Genomic DNA, 22,364 nt, shown 5'->3' with positions numbered 1-22,364 from the left:
ATATACATGGCTTTAAATTTGCCGAGTTTCAAGCGCTGCTAACTCAATATGTACCAGACTTACTTTGCAATACCGTAGTGATATTGAACGTGTCACGTTCCAAACTATTAGAGCAATGTGTTTATTCGCCAACCCCAACGCCTAGTTGATGCATGTGAAAGGCGTGTTCTATCACATCAGTAAAACGCCCGGTTCCTTACCTTACTTATATTCAACTTTTCTCGTCCAAAAAGCACAAAAAAGCAAGAGTGAAAATAAGTAGATAGCCATTTGAAAAAGGCCACTCATTGTCTGGAATTCTACTTTCTTTTCACTTGTCTTCCTTTTCAGTATGCAAAGCAAATTTTCATTTAATGACAAGTGCGCTGAAAGTAGCGGAAAAGCAAAAGAAAGTGGACCATTTGGGTGAAAAATGTGGAAATTAAGGGGTCAACATGCGGAAATATAGTGTAGTAAAAAGCAGTTAGCGAGCGGGCGGAGGTACTGAAATAACGCAAAACGATGAGGCTAAAAAACGAGTGGCAAGACACAAATGATGACAGCAAAGAGCAAACTTGAAGCAGTGCACGAGAGTGACGAAGACGGCCTTGAAGACGCTCGAGGCGAAATCTGGACGGGGTTCAGAGCAGAGAAAAGGAGTATAGTAAAATGGTTACCAGCAGGAGTAGCAGCGCGTGGACGTGGTGCCGTCAAATTCTGCCAAAAGCAAGTAAAATTCAGTAAAAATACAAAGGAAAATAGTTAGCACATAGATACACAGCAAGGCACGTTCGTCATCAGACTCGTCATCTGTGACAGTTGAGTCCGCGGGCCAGACATTTTCCTTCCATGCTGAACGTGCGATCTCCGTCAAAGATGTTACGAAGGCCGCTCCCTTCTTCTTGATGGACCTGGCGTAGTTCTTCGTCTTCTTGGCACACCTATCGCGCGAGAACAGAAAGGGGATGCTGGTCTCCTTTCCAGTGGCCTTGTTGAGGACTTTCGGCAGCTTAACACTGATCTTGGTGGATGAAGTTGCAGCTAAAATATCCTCGGCCTTGATATCACCCACGGCGATCATTTCAACAGCGCGCTCGAGCTGCAGAGGCCGAAGTCAACAGTCATTCACGGCAGAAAAACTGAAGTCTTACAGCTGCGGCACAAAGTGAGAAGGCGCCTACCATTCCACTTGTTGCTAAGGTGTGAGTCTTTAGTGCGGGGATGTTGGCGTGGCCACCGATGGAGGCAAGGTGCGCCTTTCCGAAGAGTTGAAGCATGAAGGCGGAATGGTACACTCCAAGGGGATCACGTAGGTCCATGTCTGCGAAGAGGAAGGCGTAATCCTTCAAGAGGAGGCGTGAGAGAACCTGCGGGTCACAGTCTTGGTTGGTTAGCAAGAAATCGATGACGAGTGCAATGGCTGTTGAGCCGAAGGTACTACGCCATTCAGAGAGGCGTTGAACGGTCTAGTTAATGTGCGGTCAGAATACAAGTAAGCCGTGAAAAAAGTAAAAAAAACTTGCGAGCGAGAATATGACACCATTCTGAACCACTTTAAGGCTGAGCTCTGGGTACACTGCATCAAATATAATTTGAACGTGCTCGAGTAACTTCACATCTGTGATGGTCCAAACAAGGTCGTCTTCGAGACTCCCCATCCACAAGATCACAGTCGGGCAGAATTTCTTGGCCCAGCGCTGGTCTGCCTGGACTGGCGCAGGTAGGTCGGTGGTCCGGTATTGCGCTCGGGGCTTTACTGATTTCGCAGGTGTGTCAAATTGGACTTCAGGCTGGGCCTGTGCAGGAGTAGCACTGATTGGCGCTGTGATCGGTTCTGTCTTCACCTTCTTGGCTGCTGGAGTGTTCGTGTCTACAGTTTTGACGGATGTCTACAAATACATGAGTCAGTGGGGATTCGTACTGAGGGTTAAGTTCTCACCGAATTTGTAGTGCGGCAAGCTTTCTCTGGCTTTGACAGCATTCTCATGAGCACTCCCGTGTCGGCAGGACCTTGCTTGACCACAGGTTGGGATGTCGTCAGCTTGAGGTCTGATTGGCGTGGATCAACATCCATCGAAAAGTCGTCACCGTCGATATCCGATAGTAGGTCGTTGTCACTTCCAGCAGCCTCGCTGACGTCTTCGAATTCGCTATCAGATGAAACCTCCAGGATTTCATCCGCCTTCCTTTTGGGGACAGGCCTGGGGTGAGGCACTGGCCGTGCCTCGCTACTTTGAGTGAATGGAGCCCTAGTAGGCCCATCATCGTATAGACTATTGTCTGAGTCATCGAGTGTGAGTGCGATGGTAGTCTGTAAAAATAAATCAGTATCATGAAATATTTTTAAAAATAAAAATAAAAAATCACCACGGCCTCCCTGCCTTTCTTGTCCATTGACTGAGCAACCTGGCGTTCCAAAGAATCATCCTCTGGCTCTTCATCATCAAAGCCTCCAACAAGGGCACCACCGGATTTCCCACCGGTCCCAGCCGAGGTAGTGCTCTCGATAGTGACTTGGGAAGTCTCTGTGAGGTGCGTGAAGACAGTGGAAGGGGGAACTGAGTTGGAGGTCTGAGTTGCCGGCGTGTGAGGCTTTGAGGGTTTGTCAACACCAGAGATCCAGTTCTGGATCTTCCCGCTGAGTGTGAAGTTAGGGTTTCTGCCGGTGCGATTAGAAGTTAGATTTAGGAAGAAAAGTGTAGATTCTGTGAGTAAGAGCATGATCTGAAAGCTGTGAGAGACTCACAGAAGCGTGTTCTCACTTCCTTTATCAGCACGTGTTGGCCCCTTGCTATCACCGCCGCCATCATGGTGAGAAGTACTATTAATCTCATGGCGTGCGCGATTGATGGATTCTCTGATCCCCTTCTTCTTCTTCCTCTTACTAGGACCGTCGTTGAGACCTTGCTCCAGCGCTGCATTCTCAGTGAGTCCTCCCTGAGCCTCATCATTGGCAACTACTGAAAGGCTTTTCTCTTTTTCAGAGACAGCCTTATTAGCCTTGGACTTTCCTTTTGGAGGAGGTCGCACTGGTCTGGCCTTCTTGGTCGCTGAGTTGACCTGCTTCTCCTCCATGGCGAGCTCCATCCTAGCCAAGCGCTGGATGCCTACCTGAGCGGCTGTAGCCTTTTCGGCTTCTGCGGCTTTAGCAACGGCTATCTCCTCTGCAGTACGTCGATGGACTTTTGCCCGAAGGACAATCTCACCAGGATGCTTGTTGGCGTTAGATGGACGAGTGCGACGCAGAGCAGCAGGTTCTGCAGACATGGCTGATAGGGAAGAGGGTTTGGCTGGTAGTGGTTGGGAATGAGCAGGGACTAGTGCTTTTGCGTTGAAATTTTTTGAAGTACCTCACGGTCCTCACCCTGACTCCAAACACAACCAACGTGTTTTCGGACGGCGACACCGGGCTCACTTCTTACTACGAATTCTTGTCTATTGCACTGTCATCTATTCTTTGCCTTTGATGCCTCAGATCGTCCCGAGGAACCAAGACTTTCGGCGAGACCACACCGCTCTGCAATTACCTTGCGGGCATGGAAATTGTCGGCGTTTTTTCAAAACTCACGCAGGACGCACAAAACATCGGAACTCAGCCCACCCTATAATTCCAAATTTGCCTCGCGATATTGCTGAAGACCCAGCTCCTGAGCATCACATTGCACTGGCAGGCCAAGAGTTTGATTATCAAGAGCCTGAGCATCAAGACCAATACATCGAAGATGAGACCCGTCACCTGCCACCACCTCCCAACATTGATGCTGAGTTTTGGGGTCCGGGAGACCATGTGTATCGAAACTTCCATAAGGCGCTCGATGGTAATTATGACTCGCTTTGCTTACGGTATATTCACTTATTTTAAATTTCTAGCTCGCCCTTGTGATGCACATGGCATGTTCCTTCCACCTGGAAGTGTGCCGGAGCCTTTGTCTGAAAAAACTCCCGATGACTGGACCCCATTCCGTAATCGCACTGAATTCGAGACGGCTGAGTTCTTCTTCATCGAAAATCAGACGCCAGCCACTCAAATTAACAGATTGCTTGATCTGTGGGCTTCGACTCTCACCAAGCACAATGATAGACCTCCGTTTGCTGACTATCGCGATCTCTACAAGACTATTGACAACATTCCAGTTGGCGATGTGAAATGGCAGTCTTTTTCCGCGCAATACACTGGCGCACGACCGGACGTTGCACCACCCTGGATGGATCAAACATTCGATGTTTGGTACCGAGACCCGCATCAGGTTGTTCGGAACATGCTCGGGAACCCCGACTACGTACAAGAGTTCGATTACCGCCCTTATCGCGAGTTTTCAACTGATGGTGATGTCCGTCAATGGAAGGACTTTATGTCCGGTGATTGGGCCTGGAATCAAGCTGTAGGTACTACTGTTTATCTCAGAACAACCACTGACAATTTTTTTAGGATTTAATTGCAACTGACCCAGAGACACACGGATCAACATTCGTGCCGGTGGTCCTGGGCAGTGACAAAACCACGGTCTCCGTCGCAACTGGAAATAATGAGTATTACCCTCTCTACGCCTCAATAGGCAATGTCCACAACAATGTCCGGCGTGCACACCGCGAGGCACTTGCTATTGTTGGATTTCTCGCTATCCCTAAAAGTATGTTTGATTACCACACCTCATCAGTTTCTTCTTAAACTTTGTCGTGTAAAACCGCGTCAACACACCACACCTCATCAGTTTCTTCTTAAACTTTGTCCTATAGAACCGCATTCTCACCTTGCTCTTCCTGTTATCCTTATTTTTGTGTCTTTCTTCCATATCGCTGACTAATCCTTTCAACAGCAACAAAAGAACATGCGTCTGATCCGAAGTTCCACAAGTTTCGGCGCCAATTATTCCAGTCGTCCCTCGCCAAAATTCTTGAGAGGCTTCGGCCTGGCATGACCAAGCCCGAAGTCGTGCGCTTTGGTGATGGTCATTTCCGGCGTGTCGTCTATGGTCTAGGACCTTACATTGCCGATTACGAGGAACAGGTATTATTGGCCTGTATTGTTCGAGGCTGGTGTGCTAGGTAGGTGTCATGACGCCTCTCAACTGATTACCTATGCTAATGATTGAACAGATGTCTAGGACCACGCATCAATTTAGACGAACCAGCGAGTGAGCGCTGCCGTGAACACACAGAAGCACTCGTCGAAGAAGCAACCCTGGGTGACTTATGGGATGAGTATGGCATTGTTGGTGATCTCGTCGTAAGTTCAAACTTTCTGATTCATTTCAATATATTAACAATACCTTTTAGCCTTTCACGAATGATTTCCCTCGAGCGGACATTCACGAACTCATCGCCCCTGACCTTTTGCATCAGTTGATAAAAGGTACATTCAAAGATCACATTGTAGATTGGGTCGAGAAGTACTTGCATCAGACGCACGGAAAAATGGCGGCCAAGCGTATCATGGACGACATTGATCGAAGGTATGTGATTCACGTCAATATTACATACAGCTACTATCTAACTTGGACTTGGAATTGCGGCCACCCCATCATTTGCTGGACTTCGACGCTTCCCTCAAGGACGCGGATTCAAGCAGTGGACGGGCGATGACTCCAAGGCATTAATGAAGGTAAGTGTTTTTTTCTATTTTAAATTTGTTATTTTACAAGAGATATTTTAGGTATATTTACCCGCTATCGAGGGACATGTGCCCATAGAGGTAGTTCAAACATTCCGCGCATTCCTCGAGTTTTGTTACCTCGTCCGCCGAAACATTATCACGGAGAAGACGCTCGACAAAATCCAGGACGCTCTGGACCGTTTCCACCGGTACCGAGAAATTTTCAAGACTACCGAAGTCGTTGAAACGTTCTCACTTCCCCGTCAACACTCCCTCCAGCACTACATTCACCTCGTTCGCCTTTTCGGTGCGCCAAACGGTCTATGTTCCTCAATTACCGAGTCAAAACACATCAAAGCAGTCAAAGAACCTTGGCGGCGCTCAAGTCAGTACAAGGCACTTGGTCAGATGCTGGTCACTAACCAGCGCCTCGACAAACTAGCGGCAGCACGAACTGACTTCACAACCCGCGGGATGCTCGACGGGACGTGTCTTTCGGCAGCTATCAACGCATTAGGTGAGTTTAACAATACTACATTCGATGTGCTACAACTAACTCTACAACAGAACAGATCCGAATTGCAAACGATGAGCCTGGAAATCCTTTGCGAGAGGACACCGAGCCTGAGGTGAATGTGCAGGAAGACGAGGATGTTGGGGATGTTGAAATAGACACTGGCCCAACCGTTATCCAAGCACATGTGGAATTGGCGAAGACTCCTCGTAAGTCCTCTCGTTGTAATCCTTGTTTATCTTTGCTAACTAATGTCACACTGTGCACTAGAACGTAACCGCGCCCGCACGGTGTCTGCATTAGCGTTGGAGTTGTCAATTCCCCAGCTCCCGAACATGTTGTCCCGCTTCCTTTTTGCGCAACTCAATCCGAACGACCCTCGTGATCCATTGCAAATTCCTCCCGCGGATTGTCCACAATACGACGAACGAATCAGTGTCTTTAATTCGGCGTGTTCGAGGTTTTTTGCCCCCAGCGATCTCAGTGGCATTGGCGGCATGCGCCGCGAGCACATCCGTGCATGTCCAGCATGGAGAAAGGAGCACCCGCGCTATGACTGCATCTTCGTCAATACAAATCCAGACCTTGAGGGAATGAGGGGGATGGATGTTGCCCGAGTACTGACATTTTTCTCTTTCACTTACAGGGCTGAAACATATCCATGTGCAGTTGTGCGGTGGTTCGACACTCTCGGAGAGTTGCCTGATGACGACACCGGTATGTGGATGGTGCAGCCCGCTCACCATGCCAACAACGCTCCCCATATTGCCATCATCCATGTTGACTCGATATACCGCGCTGCTCACCTTATTCCCGTCTACGGCAGTCGATTCATTCCCCCCAACCTCCAGCATTATCAGACATATGATTCGTTCCGCAGATTCTACATCAACAAATACGCCGACCATCACTCTTTCGAAATTGCATCATAGCCTCTTAAAATATATCTACACTGTACTCCTTATTATTCTTAATTTCATTGTCACTCAATTTTCACTTGTTCGTCTTGTTTTGCTTTCAGTAGTAAGGAAACAAAGTACAAAAAGCAAGGAGTAAGCTGATTTAGACTCGTCGCGACGAAATTTGAAAGCACATTAAGGAACATAAGGCTAGAAAAGGAATCGGTGGTTTTACTGATGCAAAAAGTCATAAATAACATTACAGTTGAAAACATACAGAAAGAAAAATAAGAATACTCAGAAAATGTACACACTTGGCAGCTGCCAGCCTTACAGGTAGCGATGGTGTGATGTCACGACATTGTCACAAACTCGCGTGCTAATCTAGATTTGATGACCGATGCGAACGCCACTTTCCGCGAGAAAGCCTTGAATAGCCATGTAATTTACAACATAAATATTGGGGAATGAGAATGCTCAACAAGGGAGACAAACCTATGCTACCATCTCTTGCGTGTCATCATGCTACGATGTCACAACCTTGTCATGAACTACTCATGATAATCTAGATCTGCAGACATAGATGGCTATGTAATAACAACTCAGATTTATTGCAGTATACATCGCAATATTTACCAGCAGAAGAATTATATCTTTCTATAGTTCCCACGGCTACAATATCACGGACTCATGAATTCACTGATGGCGGGCATGATTCCTTATCATAAACCACCGTGATACAATTTTACTGAGAATGATCTCAGCGACACAACTGTCGCAGCTGCCTCAGGATGTGCAGGTGAATGTTTTGCGATCGATCCTTAATTTGTTATCGCTATAACTGATGTGTCACTTAGAAACTGGTTCAGAGAGTGTACATGAATCGTTCGGTCGCAGACTTTGAGAAGCTGTGCAATCGACTTCCATATTGTTCCGCATTTGAGCTATGTATCCTGCAGCCAGTACTCTACATGCATCTCGATCCAGAACGCATTCCTGCGAAGTCAACTCCAGCCGCTGCCACTGATATAGAGCTCGTCTTCAGGTCGCTTCACGCGATTGTTACAACTCTGGGCTGTATCGATGGTGGCTCGGCAGGTTCGGAAAAACAACATCTTCTTTCCGCCTGGAACCGTGTCGCTCCCTGGCTTATCTTCTTTCATGATCAATTCATCATGTGCAGAGCCAACTATCGACCCGTCGACAAGATGGCTGCGCTCAGACTTGTTGCTACCTTACTATTTTATGTTTCGACTCTTGGTGACAAGCGCAGTATAACCATATTGCTTACCACTCCTGCCCTTTATCGCCCGATCGCAGAGTTGTGGTTGTTAGCCCTGAAAACCAAAGACAAAGATGTAGTGTGCCTATCGTCGCCGTCCGGCCCCGCTCGCACTACTTCTTTTCGAGTTTGCAGCGTCATGTTGGTTTCAGTATGCGTTCACGATGAATCCTTTGTGACCATGCTACTCGAATTGTCAGGTGGCATTGACGCCGTCACTTCTGCAGCTCTGAAATATCTCAAGAGCTTACGGTCGATGGCTAAGGACCCCGACACAGCCTCCAAGGCTTTCAAGCTCGGGCTGCTTGTACCAGTGTTTTCGTGCTGTATTGGAATTATTGCAACGATGAGCATGCTCGATGCGGCAATACGGGAAGCATACGTCCTCCGGCAGTCCGTCAAAGACATTTTTGGGGCTCTCCGTGTTCTTCAGTCTCTTCCTCTGGATAGAGAGGGCATGGCGGAGGCCCTTGCCTCAAGTTTTACGTACCTGGACTTTCTCCTTAAACGTGGCGACGACCCTGTATCAGCACTCCATCAAGCTCTTTGCGCACACGCCTTCGAAACAATGGTACATATAAGTCCTTACGGACCCCTGGAGGAGAAGGTAGCGGAGATGGATCCTCGTAGGATCAACGAAGCTTTTTTCAGGATCTTATTCAAATACAGTCTTCACGACAAAATCTTATCCTACGTCTGTAAACATGTGGACGCTTGGTCTAATAATCTCGGACCAATCGTGAGACAAGATGAACGCCTCTTGGATCTCTGGTCCAAATTAGAGCAGAGCATTCGAACATATGGGACACTTAGGTCCAAGGCAGAAACGATATGTTGGGCATCACCGAGTGAAAAGGGTTGGGTTCTACAAGTCAGTCACAGACTTCATTGATTCATCCCTGCTGATTCGTCGACTTAACACTACCAGTGTCACTGCGATGGTACTGCAGAAGACATTCGCTTCAGGCAATGTGCGAGATGTCAAGTTGTACGGTATTGCTCAAAACGATGCCAGCGTGATTCCTGGCACAATCACCATAGGTTGAGCTGTAATTTTTTAAAGGCAGCTGTCGGTAAGTCTTCTCGATAGATATGCGCATTGTTTCCACTGACAATGTACCCAGGGTCATCGACACCGCAGCGCATCAAACGTAGTCTGCGTCTGCTAGCCGCTCTAGAAGTGTGCCATATCCGACGCAAGTGGGACAATATTCTGAGATTGTTCGCCACTGCACATTGTGAATATCCGGAAGATAAGGAACGGCTCGTGGTCGAGCTAGCTCTTGATAAGTACGAAGAATCGGTTCGACCTCTTCGAGACTACCTCTTCCTGTTCAATGGCCTCTCTGAAAATGAGGTCGTGGACCGCTTATCATCTTGGCCAGATCATAGGGGCCAACTTCAAGGACTTCAAAAACCATTCCTTTGTTCGGTCATCACGATACACGATCGATATGGGTCGCGGCAAATTTTATTCAGTCCGTGTATGGCATTAGATATGGAGATATATGGAGATAGTGTCGCAAACGCTCAACCGTAACCTTCAGGATGTGTGAATGCCTGTACATTGTTTGGCGGGACTTGCTTGCGTTTGTTCTTTGATCTGCCGTGTCGAGTCGTGCCGGCCCCGACAAGGGATGACGCAGTCAGATCACTTCTGATTGATAGTAGCACGAAGGTTGTCTTCTAAGTGAGTCCGAGGAACGAGGACGAACATAGAATGTCGTCTATGTGGCAGATGTCCTTTTTGGGACATCTCTTCTTTGCTTCGTACTACTACTTGCAAATTCTCAGTACTCTACGACTCCGAGTCCTAACACTTGTTCTTTCGCATTTCTTTACACAACGGACTAGAATCCTTCTAACTCTAATATGCCTCGTCTGCTGAGCGACCCGAATTTGAGTTTTTGTCCCAACTATGCGGACGACGCATTCATCAACACGAGACTTCAATTAACCAATGAGAACATCACCGAAGCGCAGGCCATTGTAATACTCCGGAACATATGGCAAGCAGAGAACAATGCTGCAAAGCTCCAATGGCAAGCACAGGCAAACGAAGACAGAGACCGGCGAGAACAATTAGAGAGACTTGACAACGAGGAGCAAGAAAGGCAGGAACAAGAGAGCCGTGACGAGGAGGAAGCAGCACGGAAGGAAGATAGGAAGAAGAACAAGCACAAATATACTGCTGTTCCGGACCTGGACGTCCCTCTGAAGCCTACAATCCTTCCCTCTTCCTACGCACTACGCAAACTCGACAAGGGAGATTACGTTGAGCTCTGGTACTTTACCAATGATGGTCTCGACGAGGCGAAACTCAAGAGTTCCGTCGATGAAGACACCATGATCATGGCCACGTTAGCGGGAGGAGATACGGCTTGGGTATCAGCTGCTTCAACTCGGAATGCAAGAGCGGTCGTCGACGACCAGAATCTTAGGTTCGAAGATTTCTGTCAAGCTTGTCCCCGTATAATCGAGGCCATGCAAGAAGCTGCATGGCCCGCAGATCGTATCCAAATGATGGCCCTCTTCTGGCGCAACCTACAGGTTCACGACTTCCGCTCCATGCGCGATCCCTTAGCGCAGAAAGCACTTCTCGTATACCAGGCAGAGCAGAGGAAGCGCTGGCACATTGCGGTCAAATCAGCTCGAGGAGCATATGATCTCTCTCGGATCAACGAGGTGCTCTTAGAGCGCACTAGATCAGACGTCTACCTCGAAGAGCGCACGAAGCTGGACAATAAGCGAGACTACAAGGTCAGTTCCTTTCGGATAAGAACATATACGATCACACGCTAACAATTTATGTTTCATATGACTCTTCCAACTGAACGTAACAACATCGAAACTCGTCACTTGCTACATGCCACATGCCACATGCCACATGCCACATGCTACACGCTACACGCTTCACATCACATGCTACACATTTTTCTCGCTTCACGCTACGCTACAAAATACCTTCACGCTACGCTACACCTCATGGCCTCGATCAATGCGTTCACCACCATCATCAGATGGACCATTGGATCAACCTTCTTGCAGGAGGAGCATCATCCAACTACCATCACAAAGGCAGAGACAACAACCAGGCAACCAAAGATCAACGACGACGTTCAAGGTCTCCGAACCAGGAACAAGAATATCGTCGTCAATCACCCCCACCAGATTCACACAAACGTTCAAGGCAGGATTTTCGAAGCAGCGCAAACAGAGGTCCCCTATCCGCTTGCGCTGTCTGCCTGGGGAGACACCCGCACAAGATCATCGAGTGCAAAGCTACCAAGACTTGGGACAACGTCTCGGACACCCTCTGCTCTCGAGTCGGAAAACTCCTCAACATGCGAGACGGTCACGCAATTTGCAGCGACTGGCAACGGGTTGCAGGATGCAACGACACCTCTCACGATCGTCGACATTTCTGTTCTGGATGTGCCTCCTCCTCGCATGGAGCCCAGAATTGCCCTCGAGCACAGAAAGCTTAGAGCGCTCACTCCCTATAACGCTGACGCTTGGGAAGCCCGCCTTACGCGAGCTGGCCTTATCGATAGATACTCTCATATCCCTGAAGGACTCCGTCGGGGTTTTCATCTTAATCTTCCTGTCATTAAAGTCACACAGTCCCCTCCGAACAAAGATTCCATTCTGGTATATACAAACGAATTCCAATCCATTATCAAATCCAAAATCCAAAAAGAGAGATACATCGGCCCGTGCACAGCGGCCGAAATCGAGAGCTTCATCGGTCCTTTCCAGTCTTCCCCTTTCTCAATCATTCCGAAACCAGGTCGACCAGGACGTTTCCGTATTATACAAGATTACTCATTTCCTCACGCGCCCTCTATCGAATTCCCTAATCCATCCATTAATTCATATATCGACACTGATCAGTTTCCCAGCACCTGGGGAACTTTCTATACAGTTGCGCTTGTCATCAGCCGGCTACCTCCCGGATCACAGATTGCGACAAGAGATGTTGCCGAAGCATATCGCACCATCCCGTTGCATCATTCACAGTGGCCTGCAGCTGTGGTGCGTATCGCCGACAATCAGTTCTGTATTGACACCTGCACCTCGTTCGGAGTCTCACCTTCCGCAGGAGCTTACGGTTGCGTCGCAGATGCCGGACTTGATATCTTTCGATCCGAAGGGGTCGGTCCTGCGTCACGATGGGTCGACGACCATTTATTCTTTCGTATACGGAAAGAGTTTCTTGAAAGTTACAATGAGCAACGACGACTATGGCATAAGGACATTATCAAAAGGGGAAGTCACCAAGACGGAGGACGCATATGGTTCGGCGGGAGAGTCTTCGATGACGGAACCATCGAAGAGTTCGACGAAGACTGCAGGTTTCCGATCGTTGATTTGTCAAAAGCCTCGCACCGGTCACCAGAGGACGAGGTGTTTACTTACAATTTCGACGATATTAACAGGTTATCTCGTGATACTCGAACACCTTGGGAGCCAGAAAAGGACGCTTGTTTCGCTTATTCTAATCCTTACATCGGTTTCACTTGGGACCTTACAGGTAACCTTGTATATCTGGGAGAAGAGAAAAAATCGAAGTATCTCCGCGCATTACGAGAGTGTCAGGCGCGCACATCGCACGTTCTCAATGACGTGCAGAAGCTGCACGGCAAGCTCCTGCACGTGTCACTGGTATATCCAAGAGGACGGGCTTATCTCACAAGCCTGGAAGTCATGCTGCGGATTTGTCATCAGCGTCCTTTCTTACCTCACAGGTCGATTAAAGCTCTCACAGAGGACGTCGAGTGGTGGTCAACCCTCTTACAGAGTAACTTCGTCGGACGAGAAATCCCAAGACCACTCAAACTGTACGACCCAGAAGGTTTCTCTGACGCCAGCTCTGGCTTTGGGATCGGCATCGTCGTCGGAGAAAAGTGGAGAGCGTGGATATTGTACCCAGGTTGGGCAACTCTTGATGGACAGAAAGAGATTGGATGGGCCGAAGCAGTCGGTTTTGAGCTTCTCATTCGACACCTTGTCGCCATGGATAGATCGGAACAGCACTTTCGCGTCTATGGCGACAACCAGGGAGTCATCGAGGGTTGGAAGAACGGACGCAGTCGCAACGCCGCCGTCAACCAAGTCTTTAGACGCACCTTCGACTTCCTATCCAACTTACGAACTTCACACTCTTTCCATCCCACATACGTTACCAGCAAGTCAAACCCAGCTGATGGTCCATCCAGAGGAATATACGGCGACACGAGGTTACTCCTCCCATTCATCCCCATCCCCAATCCTCTCCACCGTTTCATCTATGACCCATTCGACCGTGCACCAAAGGATCCATCACAATCCTGAATCATCGCTACCTTCAGTACATTTGCTGTCCAATATCTCAATCAGCCCATTGTCGGCACCAGAGGACGCTCTAGATCACAATAGAGGGAGAGTACAATGAAGTCAGAGAGAGCACTCTCGTTTCGCGACACCAATAGTAACTACAACTCCTTTGACGAAGCCTCCCCCATACAAGGCAGGGTTGACTCCAATGGCATCATCATTGAGACCACACTGCTTGGCCCGCGACCGACTCAAGTTATGGCGGCCAATAGAAAGTCGATCCTTCCGGAGCGCAGACGGGAGTATGCTCGCTATCACGGACGAAGACCTCGAGCGAGTTCTAACAGTAATGAACTCCTCGTGGTCTCAAGGCACCAGAGAATCGTATGGGGCGGGATTGCTAGTTTTTCATGTGTTCTGCGACGCTCGAAGCATCCCAGAACACGAACAATGCCCTGCTGACACGCGAACACTACTTACCTTCGTAGCGAGCTGCACTGGAGCATATGCAGGCAAGACCTTAGCGAATTACGTCTTCGGCATTCGGGCTTGGCACGTTCTTCACGGACAAGCCTGGAGGATAGAACACGGGGAGCTAAAGTCAGCGCTAGACGGTGCAACTAATGAAGCCCCCGCAGAATCCAAACGCCCAAAAAGGGAGCCATTCACGGTCGCTTACATCGTACAGATTCGAACGCACCTGAATCTAGAAAAGCCCTTGGACGCCGCGGTCTTCGCGTGCTTAACGACTTCATTTTATTCACTCGCGAGGTTGGGAGAGTTAATGGTCAAATCAATCAAGACCTTCGACCCAGACCAACATGTTAAACGGGGAGATGCGCAATTAGATGGCGAAGATCGCCACGGCTTGAGAGCCTCTAAGATTCACGTACCACGCACAAAGACCTAGGCATATGCACGGGTATGGGTAACCCGTGCGGGTCACGGGTATGGGTACTACTGGGGTACGGGTGGGGGTCCGCACTTTGAGTACCCGGACCCACACCCCACACCCGCGCTCGGGTTTGACCGGTACATTACATAATCGAGAACTATAGCGGTACTTACTACACTTGTCCTATTGCTAATGCTTACACTACCTACTATAGCGTGCTATACCCCTCCATCTTCTTCAACACAACGCCTGCCTTCAAGCTCGAGCCATGCTGACCCAAGTCGTCGCCCACCGTTTGCAGTATGTGAGTGCGCTGATCCTCGTTCGAGCAAGAGCCATGCTGATCCAAGTCGTCGCCCAATGTTCGCAGGATGTGAGCATGCCGATCTTCATTCGAGCAAGAGCCGTGCTGATCCAAGTCGTAGCACAACGTTTGCAGGATGTGAGTGCGCCGATCCTCGTTCGAGCAAGAGCCATGCTGATCCAAGTTGTCGCCCAATGTTCACAGGATGTGAGCATGCCGATCTTTGTTCGAGCAAGAGCCATGCTGATCCAAGTCGTCACCCAACGTTCGCAGGATGTGAGTGCGCCGATCCTCGTTCGAGCAAGAGCTATGCTGATCCAAGTCGTAGCCCAACGTTCGCAGTATGTGAGTGCGCCGATCCTCGTTCAAGCAAGAGCCATTCTGATCCAAGTCGTAGCCCAATGTTCATAGAACGTGAGTGTGTCGTCCTCGTTCGAGCTCGAGCCATACTGATTGAAGTCATTGTCTATTGTTCATAGCGTGTCGATCCTCCATCGAGCTCAAGCCATACTGATCGAAGTCGTTGCCCACCGTTCGCAATGTCTTAGTAAGTTCTATTTTACAATCATTTTTTTCATATTTCTAACTTGATATTTATATGTACTACCCACGGGTAAACCCTGCACGGGTGCGGGTGAGGGTACGAGCTGGCCATACCCCCCAAAAACCCGCACCCTTCGTGCGGGTCCGGGTATACCTCGGGGTGCGGGTGCGGGTCAGGTCCCCGACACCCCAGGGTATACCCGTGCGGATCCCTACAAAGACCTCTAGAAACGGAGAAGATATCTATTGGGCCGAGCAGTCAGATGCGTCGGATCCCAAAGCGGCACTCACGAATCATTTCGCAATCAACAATCCTTTATTTAACCAACATCTATTCGCATGGAGACACCCCAATGGCATACGTCCTCTAACACGAGGAGCGTTCTTGAAGAGAATCGGAATGATCGCCAAGCAGGGAGGGTGCCCAGAACTAAAAGGCCATAGTATCAGAATCGGAGGAACGCTGGAATACCTCTTACGCGGAGTTCCGTTTGACGTCGTCAAATCTATGGGAAGGTGGTCGAGCGAAGCATTCACCATTTATCTACGCGATCACGCCATAATAATGGCACCATACCTCCAAGATACACCAATCATTGAACCTTTCACCCGCTACATGATGCCACAGCTGCGCTGATTCAAGGTATGTCTCGCCCCGCTCCTTATAATAAGGAGTTCAAGCTGCGCCTGACGCGTCGCTGGGCTCCTTATGTGTTTGGGAATCACGGCTCATCTCGACCTCTTAGGTTCGGAGCGGTGTTTCTGGCCGAAAACCCCTGCGGGGCTTTGCCCAAATACTTACATGCAACTAGTACTACCATCGAGTCGTAGATCAGTTTGAGTTAGTGCCACGATCAATTGGATATTTCTTCTTTGACCGAAAAAGATCGAAGAACGCATAGATTGTCTTCTAAGTGAGTCCGAGGAACGAGGACGAACATAGAATGTCGTCTATGTGGCAGATGTCCTTTTTGGGACATCTCTTCTTTGCTTCGTACTACTACTTGCAAATTCTCAGTACTCTACGACTCCGAGTCCTAACACTTGTTCTTTCGCACCCGCCCGCCACTCCCTCAGCAGCATACGTCTCGCATCCAACCGATACACAACAAAATAGAATCAATTCAACGACTAAAAGTGCAACACAAAACTACAATTGCTCGACGCATCACTCCCGAACACGAAGAAGTCATCACAATCTTAAGTGCGAGCTGCTGAGGCCCACCCGCCCTCACGGCTCATCTCGACCTCTTAGGTTCGGAGCGGTGTTTCTGGCCGAAAACCCCTGCGGGGCTTTGCCCAAATACTTACATGCAACTAGTACTACCATCGAGTCGTAGATCAGTTTGAGTTAGTGCCACGATCAATCGGATATTTCTTCTTTGACCGAAAAAGATCGAAGAACGCATAGATTCACTAATCATTGCTTTCTCCAATCGCCCTGTTTACCCCTCACGCACTGTACATGTAGTACAATTCAACTGGAGCTATTTAGATATATATTACCTCAGAGTGAAGTCTTTTCGGATCGTAGACCCTGTGTCGGACATGATTAATGACCAGCTTCAGTCGTGAGGAAGCTGCAACCAAGCATTCATCGTCAATCTTTTCTTTTCCGACGTGCCAACGTACACCGAATATCTGGAGCTGTTTTACAGACTTGTGGTAAATCCAAGTTTGTTTGGGATTCGTCGGAGTCTCAGGGAACAGTCATAGCGAAATTAAAGCCCAACAAAAGTTACAGGAGTACTAATCCATGTTCAAAACTTCCCACTGATTTCAGTCTCATCCGCGCTATGACGATGCAATGTAAGATCAGCCTTGTATGCGAGTGCTGTGTAGAGCGAAGACGTACAGCCATTGGCGCTTCATATTTCTTCCTTCGCGATTCTAGATCTGACCCAATATAGAATATCAATGTCGATGAACAAGTGCAAGCAAGACCTGAGCAACATGAGCTCACACACATTGCTTGTTAGAATCAGTGCCGTCGGGTACGTCGGGATCAGTACGAGCGCATCCGTTGTGACATCGGCCGAGTATGCTCCTCCGAATGTCTTAAAGCAATATCCTTGTTTTTCTTTCCTATTCTACCCGTACTTAAAAGCTACACCCAAGCAGTAGACATCTCAGTTCCCTTCCGGATACTGAGATGTACGTTCTATTATTTTCCCGTCTCTCGATAACGAGCTAACGCGCATTTAGAATATATTCGTTTAGGTACTACCTACTTACACTCAGTTCCCTTCCGGATACTGAGATAATATATTCGTTTAGCTCTCTCCCGTCCTCTGTGCTCGACTCGACTCACTAGAGGTTATGAGCCCTGCGCCGGCCATGGAATCTACGCTCCCCGGTACCAACTCTGCCCTATTCAACATCCCAAAGCTCACCGATGATGGGAGCAATTGGATAACCTACAAGGAACGAATGTTGACGGCCATAGGTGCCCGAGGTCTGATGCGATTTGTCGACGGTCGTGCGATAAAGCCCAAACCATTCGCTATTGACCCAGCGACGAGCACCCCAAAGAAGCCTGATGGCTCTATGCCCACACAGACGGAGATCGAAGAGTTAGATACAAAAATAGACGAGTACTACCAGAAGAACTCACTGGTTAAACAACATATCTTCAGTACCGTCACGGACCAGCTCCTACTCCGCGTACAGAAGCTCGAGGAGGCGTCCATCATCTGGGCTGAGGTCTGCCGCATCCATGAAGGCAAGACCGAATTGGTGCAGATAGATCTGCGCAGGCGTCTACATGAGACCAGGTGTGACGAAGGAGCTGATGTGAAAGCTCACTTTTCAGAGCTGTTAAGGCTCAGAGAGTCCTTAGCAGGGATGGGGGCAGCATTGGACGATCGAGACTTCCAGGCTATTATCCTAGGTTCCCTCCCTGAATCATATCGACCTCTACTATCGTCAATTAACGCTGCGTCCAAAATCGCGAAGAAACCACTCACCCCTTACGAGCTTATCAGCGTAGTCAGCGAGGAGTTTGAGCACCGCCAGATCACCGACCGTCGTAGCACAAAGAAAGGCGCATCTAGCGCATTCTCTGCCAAAACAGGCCAAGCCAAGGGCAAGAGCCCGGCGAACAAGAGCGAACCTAACCCCGATATCACGTGTTTCAACTGTGAAAGAAAAGGGCATTACAAAACCGATTGTTGGAGGCCTGGAGGAGGCAAGGAGGGTCACGGTCCTAATCAAAAGTCGAGGAGAGGAGGACGCAGTCAAAAGCATTCTGCGAACGCTGCCACTGATGAACCCCCCGATTCCTCCGAGAACTTTGCCTTCGCTTCGTCGGACTTAGCGAGCGTCGCAGAACAGCTGAACGTACCGAAGGAACGTCGAGGAGCCATAATCGACTCCGGGGCAAGTGCTCATTTCTGCCCGGATCGAACGAAGTTCGAGAATTTTGTATCCATCCAGCCGCAAGATATACACACGGCTGATGGAACAAAAGTGAGTGCTGTTGGGAGAGGGGACATCAAGTTAGAGTTTCCGTTGGGAGAAAAACGCACTGTTGTTACTCTCCGCGACGCTCTATACGCCCCCCAGATGGCCTTCACGTTGGTCTCAACGAACCGTATCACAGCTGCTGGGCTAGCTGTCCATTTTGAAGGTACCATGTGCCGGATTCTTTCCCCAGGGCCTAAACGCCGCGTGATCGCCGAAATTCCTCAGGTCGAAGGACTGTACACAGTCCTTGCACGTCAGACCCACCGGGCGAATCTAGCCAATGCAAAACTCACCGTATGTGAATTGCACAGGCGGCTGGGACATGTGTCCCAGCATGCTGTCCTGGAGGCGTTAAAGAGAGGCCTGGTCACCGGTATCGAGGTGGACACCACATCCAAACCAGAATTCTGCGAAGCCTGTACCAAGGCTAAAGCTACACGTCACCCGTTCCCAAAGGAGAGTGGGACCCGCGCCGAAAAGTATGGTGACGTCATTCACACCGACTTGTGGGGCCCCGCACGAGTGCAGAGTCTAGGAGGCTGCCTGTATTACATGAGCTTCACTGATGACTACAGCCGTCAGACGGTTGTACACTTCCTCAAGGACAAAAGCCAGGCACTTACCTCCTACAAGCAGTATGAGGCCTGGCTAACTCGCCAAAACGATGGTGCGCGCATTAAGACCTTGCGCTCTGATAGAGGGGGCGAGTATTTGAGCGAGGAGTTCGATAAGCACCTGCGAACGCAGGGCATCGAGAGGCAGCTGATGGTGCACGACTCTCCTCAGCAAAACGGTGTCGCCGAGCGCCTGAACCGGACACTTGTCGATCATGCACGCGCAATGCTCTTGGCGCGAAACTTACCCAAGTTCCTATGGGGAGAGGCGATCAGCTACGCGACTTGGCTCAAGAATCGCTTACCTTCGCGGGCGACCCCCGGGCACACGCCATACGAACTGGTGACGGGACAACGTCCTGGCCTTGAGCTTGCCCACGAGTTTGGCACCCCGGTGTTTGTCCACCTTCAGGGTACCGGGAAGTTAGATGCTAGGGCGGAGGAGGCCGTGTTTGTTGGTGTTGACCACCAGAGCAAGGCCTACCGGATCTATTGGCCCCAGAGGAGGAAGGTTTCAGTGGAGAGGAATGTGGTGTTCGTGCCAAAAGACACATCGGTGGCGACGGACGTACCGGACGAGGGGGAGTCACACCCATCAGCAGCAACAAAAGGTCCCCAAGCTGCAAGTACCGTCCAGAACGCCTTGCCCCCCGCACCTTCTACTCCTCCTATGCCACCCAGAATCCTTCTACCGCCACCAGCGCCTCGCCCAACTCGTGTAACCTACCCACCAGGGTACTACGCTGCATTGAACAACGGCGAATTAGCGACTCTAGCTGCTGAAGCGGAGCCTGAGCCGGCAACAGAGGAACCGGACGAACGACTCACCCAGCTATACGCCCTGGCCGCAGTAGAACCAGAACCGTCACTCCAACAAGCCCTCAATGGACCAGACGCTGAAGAGTGGAAAGAAGCTATAGGGTATGAGTTGAGTCAATTGGAGAAGTTGGGCACGTGGGAACTTGTAGACGCACTGGCAGGTGTGAACCTCATCCCATGTCACTATGTCTTGGCGACCAAACGCGGTCCGGACGGCGAGAAATTGAAACTACGTGCTCGGTTAGTAGCTAACGGTCGACGTCAGCAGTATGGGATCGACTACTACGACACATTCGCCCCAACCTCCAACATGTCCACGATACGTACCGTTCTCACTAAGGCGGCAGAGTTAGGCTGGGAGATACACCAGGTAGACATCAAGAGCGCTTACCTATATGCAGACGTCAAAGAAGACATATATATGCGAGCGCCACCTGGATACCTCAAAGAGGGAGATGAGAAGAAAGTCCTTAAGCTGAAAAGAAGCTTACCGGGTTTGAAGCAGGCAGGGTTCGAGTGGTCTGAGGAACTGGCTGGAGTATTCTCCAAACTCGGCTTTACGTGCTCACAGGTAGATCAGGCCGTTTATTTCAAGCGCGCCTCTAGCGAACACATGGTCATTACTGTGTCGGTCGACGACATGGCCGTGACCGCGAACCACCTCTCCCACATCCACCGTTTCAAGACACAACTCCGCGACTTCTTTGAGATCTCTGACCTTGGAGAGCTTAAATGGCTCCTGGGTCTTAAGGTCACGCGTAATCGGGTTACCAGGACCATTACCTTGTCGCAGAAGGCGTACGTCAATACTATCCTTGAGTGCTTTAATCTAACCGAGGCAAAAACTGCCCCAACGCCTATGGATACCGGTACCATCCTATCTGATGGACAGGCCCCTGCTACGCTTGCCCAGATTGAGGCAATGCGGAACGTCCCGTACCAGAGAGCCATAGGCTCCCTGATGTACGCAGCTACCAGCACCCGCCCCGATATCGCGTACTCCCTCGCAACCCTTTCGCAATTCATGCGCAACCCTGGAATCCCTCATTGGGAGGCCACGAAACGAGCCTTACGGTACCTTAAGGGCACCTGTGACTATGGACTCACGCTCGGCGGCTCTGATACGGGCCTTGAAGCTTATGTTGACGCGGATTGGGCCTCACAGGCCCATCGCCACTCCGTGTCCGGGTATATTGTGCTGTTGAACGGAGGCCCTGTATCATGGAGCTCCCGCAAGCAACCCCTTATTGCCTTATCTACCGCAGAAGCGGAATACATCGCTCTAACGACTCTAGCGCGCGAGATCCTGTACCTACAGTTGCTCATTGGAGAGCTGTATGGACCCCTCACTATCCCTACCCCGTTGTATTGCGACAACCAGTCAGCAATCGCACTCGCTACGAATAATAAATTCCATTCCCGGACCAAGCACATCGACTTAAGGTACCATTTTATTAGGTCCCATATGAAGGTTGGTACCTTCGACCTCATCTACTGTCCTACCGAGGAGAATGTCGCGGATGCCTTCACTAAAGCGTTGCCCCGACCTCGCCTGGAGAAGCTGAGAGGGATGATGAAGGTGGAATGCGCTCGAGGGGGAGTGTTAGAATCAGTGCCGTCGGGTACGTCGGGATCAGTACGAGCGCATCCGTTGTGACATCGGCCGAGTATGCTCCTCCGAATGTCTTAAAGCAATATCCTTGTTTTTCTTTCCTATTCTACCCGTACTTAAAAGCTACACCCAAGCAGTAGACATCTCAGTTCCCTTCCGGATACTGAGATGTACGTTCTATTATTTTCCCGTCTCTCGATAACGAGCTAACGCGCATTTAGAATATATTCGTTTAGGTACTACCTACTTACACTCAGTTCCCTTCCGGATACTGAGATAATATATTCGTTTAGCTCTCTCCCGTCCTCTGTGCTCGACTCGACTCACTAGATTGCTGGTTACGGCTGAGCGTTGGTACTGTCTCCATATCTAATGCAGTATGTGGACTGAATAAGATCTGCGACGAATATATATCGCGTATCGCGACAACGGAACAAAAGAATGATCGTCGAAGATGGCCCCTTGGATCTGGCCATGACGATAAGCGGTCCACGACCTCATTTTCAGAGAGACCATTGAACACAAAGAG

At 49.6% G+C, this 22,364-nt stretch overlaps 5 protein-coding genes across 5 annotated transcripts; 4 read left to right on the top strand and 1 right to left on the bottom strand.

Annotated features, from left to right (window-relative positions):
- Positions 1-507: 507 nt before the first annotated feature.
- HD556DRAFT_1441612 (uncharacterized protein) lies at positions 508-3,246 on the bottom strand (the record flags this gene model as incomplete). The annotated part of the gene is made up of 7 exons (XM_041306328.1): positions 508-696; positions 749-1,078; positions 1,131-1,445; positions 1,518-1,868; positions 1,919-2,290; positions 2,347-2,684; positions 2,742-3,246. The coding sequence occupies 7 exons, from the start codon at positions 3,244-3,246 to the stop codon at positions 508-510; spliced, it is 2,400 nt and encodes a 799-aa protein (XP_041161828.1).
- A 626-nt stretch (positions 3,247-3,872) lies between these two features.
- Positions 3,873-7,018, top strand: HD556DRAFT_1467804 (uncharacterized protein; the record flags this gene model as incomplete). Its single annotated transcript, XM_041308392.1, has 9 exons — positions 3,873-4,361; positions 4,409-4,610; positions 4,797-5,025; positions 5,077-5,206; positions 5,257-5,436; positions 5,546-5,581; positions 5,633-6,115; positions 6,145-6,295; positions 6,357-7,018. 9 exons carry the CDS (start codon positions 3,873-3,875, stop codon positions 7,016-7,018), a joined length of 2,562 nt encoding a protein of 853 aa, XP_041161827.1.
- Positions 7,019-7,692: 674 nt separating this feature from the next.
- Positions 7,693-10,138, top strand: HD556DRAFT_1526335 (uncharacterized protein). Its single transcript, XM_041309305.1, has 4 exons — positions 7,693-7,784; positions 7,843-9,138; positions 9,196-9,340; positions 9,392-10,138. The coding sequence occupies exons 1-4, from the start codon at positions 7,740-7,742 to the stop codon at positions 9,805-9,807; spliced, it is 1,902 nt and encodes a 633-aa protein (XP_041161826.1). The 5' UTR covers positions 7,693-7,739; the 3' UTR covers positions 9,808-10,138.
- A 1-nt stretch (position 10,139) lies between these two features.
- HD556DRAFT_1200755 (uncharacterized protein) lies at positions 10,140-10,754 on the top strand (the record flags this gene model as incomplete). Its single annotated transcript, XM_041296382.1, has 1 exon — positions 10,140-10,754. A coding segment is annotated over one exon (615 nt), but the record flags the coding sequence as incomplete, so codon positions are not given.
- A 3,992-nt stretch (positions 10,755-14,746) lies between these two features.
- On the top strand, positions 14,747-15,296 carry HD556DRAFT_1441606 (uncharacterized protein; the record flags this gene model as incomplete). The annotated part of the gene is made up of 5 exons (XM_041306327.1): positions 14,747-14,920; positions 14,987-15,058; positions 15,111-15,127; positions 15,180-15,196; positions 15,262-15,296. 5 exons carry the CDS (start codon positions 14,747-14,749, stop codon positions 15,294-15,296), a joined length of 315 nt encoding a protein of 104 aa, XP_041161824.1.
- Positions 15,297-22,364: the final 7,068 nt, after the last annotated feature.

Source organism: Suillus plorans (assembly GCF_016647745.1).
Source record: "Suillus plorans strain S12 chromosome Unknown HD556scaffold_19, whole genome shotgun sequence".
Classification (NCBI taxonomy): Eukaryota; Fungi; Basidiomycota; class Agaricomycetes; order Boletales; family Suillaceae; genus Suillus; species Suillus plorans.
Note: the sequence above shows the minus strand (reverse complement) of the source record. Positions and strands in the feature narration are given on the sequence as shown.

What these genes read in the sequence shown, in the direction of transcription:
- HD556DRAFT_1526335 (XM_041309305.1), top strand. Translation starts at nt 7,740, where the DNA reads ATGATCTCAGCGACACAACTGTCGCAGCTGCCTCAGGATGTGCAG. An exon ending in AGCTGCCTCAGGATGTGCAG is followed by an intron (nt 7,785 to 7,842) that starts GTGAATGTTTTG and finishes TGTGTCACTTAG; the next exon opens with AAACTGGTTCAGAGAGTGTA. An exon ending in TTTTTTAAAGGCAGCTGTCG is followed by an intron (nt 9,341 to 9,391) that starts GTAAGTCTTCTC and finishes CAATGTACCCAG; the next exon opens with GGTCATCGACACCGCAGCGC.